The 5759-nt window shown below is 41.3% G+C and overlaps 2 protein-coding genes across 2 annotated transcripts in view; both read left to right on the top strand.

Moving 5' to 3' along the window:
- The window catches only part of LOC103152994 (olfactory receptor 52K1-like), a 52511-nt gene that overhangs the window by 33349 nt on the left and 13403 nt on the right, over positions 1–5759 (top strand). The window lies entirely within an intron of this gene.
- LOC103153015 (olfactory receptor 10A6-like) lies at positions 2729–3763 on the top strand. The gene has a single exon (XM_007573766.2). It carries the CDS (start codon positions 2840–2842, stop codon positions 3761–3763), a length of 924 nt encoding a protein of 307 aa, XP_007573828.1. The 5' UTR covers positions 2729–2839.

The following is a 5759-nucleotide window of genomic DNA, read 5'->3' as shown; positions in this document are numbered from 1 at the left end:
AGTTAAAGAATTTCACCAACAAAACTCAATTATCCACAAACTCCATCCTACATGTTGGACCCAGTGTAATAATACTGACAACAATCTTTGAGGATGTCCAATCATCGAGTCATGATCAGGCTGAAGGTTTGAGTCAACAGTAACTGGAAATAAGAGCCAACATCTGCAGCATGAAGCTCTCTGAACACTGGAGGTTCATTAAAACACAGTTTCCTTCTCCCAGTCGGTGTGGAAACGTCGGCGGCTTCCCCCTCCCTACGACTGAGCAGGCGCTCATGTCCACCGTCTTTTATGAAGTCTGAAAGACACCCACAGCTGCAGTGGGACGTCACTGACGGAAGTTTGTTGAAGTTTAGGAAGGCCATAACATATAATGAAGCTCAACAACAGCAGTAATAATGATAATGGTAATAATGTAACACAACAATACAATTTAAGTTCTTGGGTAAAGGGGTTTGGTGCCTATCTCTGAAGATAAGAGTGGAGGTAATAATAATAGTGATACAGATTGAGGCAGCTCAGAGATCAAGAGTCAAACCTCCTTTTCCTTTCCTGCTAACTTTTGGATGTAAACTGCTGACTGACATGTTTAGATCTGTAAACGGTACTATCCAGTTGATGTGAATTCTGGATCCTTACAATGAAACTTTTCAAACATCCCTTCTTTCATTAAAAAACCTCGCACGTTAATTTTAATTAAGGAGATTTGAGTCGACGGATTCCTCTCCAGATTTTTATTTTGAGGAATCAAGGCAGGTGGTGCATACCTTGATCAAGACCTGATCCAGGCAGAGAGGAACAAAGTCTGAGCAATTAGGTTTTATGACATCAAACCAGAAACAAATTGTGTTTGGTTGGATCAGAAAATGTAGGTTACTGTTGGTACATCCAGGCAAAGCAATAAACCTTGCTAATAGATTTATTTGGAATTCTGCAGAAGGAACCTTGGAGTTACAGGTTCCCTGTTGACACTTCCCCAGGGAGAAGAAGCAGCAGCTTGATGATACGGGCTGCCTGCATGCGAAATATGGAAATGTTTTACTTTTAAATATTCTGATAACATTTACTGTAAAAAAAAATTCTGAAAAATTGTCTTTCTAAAATGTTGAAAATAAATATTTAGCCCTTTAACTGACGGTACCAAAATCACCAAACACGACTGAAAAGGCATATCCAAATTAAATCAGCTGCTGTTCTTGAACAATTTGGAGTACATTCAAAAGCTTGGTCTCTTTATGAAGAAGACAAGCTAAATTTTCCCATTTTGCAGTCAAAAATACTCTAACTGTAAATAGTTTGTAGCACAAAAATTTGAAAAATTTTGCTTCACCCAGATTTTTCATTTTTATTTCTTGTAAATACACATTGAGTGTTGAATGTATGGACTGGAAAATACAATAAATCTGTAGATTATGGATTTCAAGATTGATCAAAATAGCACAAAAAGAAATGGACATGTTTATTTATGAGGATGTACAGGTGTTGTCCAAGTGTGCCATTCAGAGTCTCCATTCGGCGTCTCCAAATGGCACACATGGACAACACCTGATTTACAAACTTCAAATGACTGTAACTCCTCAGTGCTTGAACATACAGTCATCAAAGAGGCTCTAATGAAAGATAATGACCAGAGGAATCCTCTGGTAGACACAGTATTACTGATAGTGGAAATTACTTATAATTCTATAAATAAAATAGCATATCTGGGGGGGTTAGCATGCAGTCAGACCTCCTCAACCTTCTTGCAATACACTGTCTGTCTGTCCACCCCCCCAGTGCTCAGTGGTGGTTCACTAGACCCCCCGGCCCCCACCATGTCTCATTCGACCCCCCCGCCCCCTCCATATTTGTGCCCCCCCCACTCTTATGTTTTCAGTGTAGTTTCCTGTGCAAATATCTTAGTACATCTGAAATATGACAAAACTAACTTAAAAGAAACTTTTCAGCAAGATATAGAAGCTCATTTTAAGTAAATAATTTACATAATATTGATTTTAAAAAGTACTACTATAGTTTCGCAGTCAGATTATTTCATTTATTTGCTTTAGAAAAGCTCCTATTTTTTGCTGAAAAGTTACTTTTAAGTTAGTTTTGTTTTATTTCAGATGCACTAAGACATTTGCACTAGAAACCAGACAAACATACTTGTAAGGTTTTGTGTTTTTGCAGTGTATGAGGCTAAACGGATGTAATAATTACTGAATAGTGAATAAAATATGTTTCGTTACGTATTTTGTTGTCTGTGCATTCCCGGGTCAGAAGCTAACACTGTTTGGAGGCCGTGGCATGGAAACGTTCAGGAACTGATGTTGTGTTGGACATGCGTGGCGCTGTGGGACTGAAAGCATTTAAAGGAGGCAGAGCAGCTTCAGCTGCCACACACTGAGGCTCCAGCTTGTGGTTCCACAGTTAGCTGGAAATAATTTAACCATAACGCGCCTCTTTGTTAATGACTGTAGGGAAAAATCAGGTTTGTTCCTGTTCATGTTGATTTTTCCTGAATAATTGTTTTCCTGTTTGTCATGAAGGATTGGTTTAACGTTTTGTTTCAGTGAAATTTCATTCAGTGAGTTTTCATTTGTGTTAATGTTGTGCAGGAAAATGAATCGGTCTGTCAGGGTTTAAATCTCTCTGTGTTTGGTGCATTTCTCTCATGCCTGTGAGTTTTCTCTGGTTGTTTCTGCTGAACCTCAGTTTGTGTCTCTGCAGCACAAAAATGAGATTTTAAACCTGGAAAATGAAGAATAAATCTCTGTTGTGAAGATTCCTAATAATTTCTCACTGAAACAGTTGAACCTCGATCATTCACGTTCTTCGTCTTTATAAAACTGGAGAGGTGATGAATGTTTCCCAGGTTTCATATTTCACTCTGAGCGCCTACTTTGACATCGGCCCGTTTAAGTACGGCATCTTCCTGGTTATCATGTGTGTTTATATGTTCATTATTGGCTCCAACGTCCTGCTGATCGCGGTGATCTGTGTGAACCGGAGCTTACATGAACCCATGTTCCTGTTCCTCTGCAGCCTGTTTGTGAACGAACTGTTGGGCAGCTCATCACTGTTCCCCTTCCTGCTGGTCCAGATCCTCTCTGACGTTCACTCCGTTTGTGCTCCGCTCTGCTTCCTGCAGATCTTCTGTCTCTACATGTACGTAAACGTTGAGTTTTATAACTTAGCCGTCATGTCTTATGACCGATATCTGGCCATCTGCCACCCTCTGCACTACAGCACACAGATGTCCTTCAGCATGGTGGTTAAGCTGGTGGTGCTGTCATGGTGTCTCCCCTTTGTTGCCATCGTGGTCATGATTTTGCTGAATGTCTCCTCTGCGCTGTGTGGGAACGTCATCGACAGAGTTTTCTGCAACAATTATTACGTTGCGTCGTTGTCCTGCAGCGGAGCGATGGCCAGTAACGTCTACGGACTGGCCTACACCTTCTCTGTGCTCCTCAGCCTCGCCGCGCTCATCCTCTACACCTACGTGAAGATCCTGCAGGTGTGTTTTTCTGGATCCAAACAGACGCGGCAGAAAGCGATCAGCACCTGCACACCTCACCTGGCCTCGCTCATCAACTTCTCCTTCGGCTCGTTCTTCGCGGTGCTGCAGAGCAGGTTTGACATGAGCAGAGTTCCCAACGTGATTCGTATTATTTTATCTTTATACTTCGTCACCTGCCAGCCTCTTCTGAACCCGCTGCTGTACGGACTCAAACTGAATAAGATCCAGATCACCTGCAGAACTCTTTTCTTTGGTCAAAAGTAATCTGCTCTTTTTGGTGTTCGTTTATAATGTTGAGCTTAATACCGAAATAAAATTGTAATCATATAAATGTCAATATTCATAAAGTGATTTTCCTTGTAAATGTTTCTGGAATAAAACAAAATCTTGATTTTAAAAAGAAAATCCATCTGCTTGTATGAAGAATAACAGATAAAAGTATCAGGTTGTTGCTGATCAGATGCATTGATTAACTGATAATCATCAAATAACCGGAGTTATTATGAATAACAGCAATGACTGTAAAAGCAACTGTTGCTGCTCACCAGTCTGGGAAGGGTTAAAAGGTCATTTCCAAGCTATCTGAGCCAGATTAATAATAATCGATCAATCTTCTGTTTATTTTAAAATCTCTGTCCATTTAAACACCAAACAGCTGAATCAGCTCCTTCGGGTCTGAGATTCCAGCAGCACAAGTTCAATTTACTGTCATCACATTTCAGCAGTGAGGCAGTTCAACGTGTTTTAGTGGTAAAATCACAATAATTATGAAACAAACATTGTACGTTATGAAATAATTATCCAGAATAATTATTATTATATTAATATTCTGTTTACCAACAAAGGAAACTCTAAACAGGTGAGGTTTTAACCTTCAGATGGGATCAGATCCCGACATGGAAACCACAGCAGGGCAGAAAAACGACACACCGCGAGTCCGGTCCGATATCTGGACAAAAGGCCCGTTAGTCAGTAGATGGATACCCAGCTAGCATTAGCCTGGCTAACAGGGGACATAGAAACCTCTGATAATAAGAGTCTTATAAGTGACGGTGGCAAAGGAAGGCCAAACTGAGGGAAAGCAAGTTGCATCTCGTTGGGTTTAGTATCAGTGTAACGAGTCACGTTGTGTTTGAAAAGGCCGGTTCTTTGTCCCTGTGCAGACAGATTCAGGGTGAAGGACTTCATTAACCCTTCAAACACATTTAGACTCAAACGTTTCTCTCTCTTGATGAGCTGCTTGGTGATTTACTGTCTGATAAACTAGATTTCTCCAAGATGGCTCAAACTGTGTGATGTCTGCCACCTCTTACTATTTCATCTCCTCTCTTTTCTGTTACTTTCTGCATGAATTTTTCTGCTAAATGGTATTTAATTCTTTCCAGGACTTTATCTCGACCAGCGGTCCCCGACCCTGGTCCTCCAGACTCACCGCCCTGCAGGTTTTAGGTGTTTCCTGGCTCCAGTTCAGGCGACTTTAGTTGACAGGTGGAATCAGCTGAATCAGGCGTGTTAAAGCATGCAGGGCGGTGAGGAGACGCTGATCTGGACAAACATGTCTGAAGTTTGAACAGACGTTCAGAGGCCAGGAAACGAACGGACCTAATTCAATTTCATTTTAATGTTATGTTTGGTGATTTTTGTGTAATGCCGTCCAGCCAGTTGGGCCTTCATAGAGAAAGACATTCAGGAAAATATTCCAATACTTTGAAAACTGTCACCCACCACCCTCCACCAGTCATCTGTTTCCTTAAATCAAAACATCCACAGACGTTGTCAGATATGACAGAAATGCTGCTGGAGGATCTTCTTACTGTTCACATAGCAGAGATTTACCTCATTTCCATTTAGGTTCAGGGTTTTACCTCTGTGTCATGAGAAAAATCATTACCAAATTATTAGAGGGATTCAAAGTTTGGCTCTGAAAATGTTGCTTTATTATTCATGTTAATTCTAAGTGAGAGAATGGACATCAGATGTAATTACACCCCCTCCCTTTTCTGTTTGTTTATTTGCTTCCATTTTTCTTATCCTGGCAGTGCTCTTAAGCTCCACTTATCTTACTGAGATGCACTGGACTGCAGTGACAACGCTTCGCCACCAGTGGGCACATAGAGCACAGTGAGCAGCACTCCTGACGCAGCGAGCCAACGGCAATTAAGCATATCAACGGCTGGACGCAGCGAGCCAACGGCAATTAAGCATAGCAACGGCTGGTCGCAGCGAGCCAACGGCAATTAAGCATAGCAACGGCTGGTCG

Source organism: Poecilia formosa, unplaced genomic scaffold (assembly GCF_000485575.1).
Source record: "Poecilia formosa unplaced genomic scaffold, Poecilia_formosa-5.1.2 Scaffold337, whole genome shotgun sequence".
Lineage (NCBI taxonomy): Eukaryota > Metazoa > Chordata > Actinopteri > Cyprinodontiformes > Poeciliidae > Poecilia > Poecilia formosa.
Note: the sequence above shows the minus strand (reverse complement) of the source record. Positions and strands in the feature narration are given on the sequence as shown.

What these genes read in the sequence shown, in the direction of transcription:
- LOC103153015 (XM_007573766.2), top strand. Translation starts at nt 2,840, where the DNA reads ATGAATGTTTCCCAGGTTTCATATTTCACTCTGAGCGCCTACTTTGAC.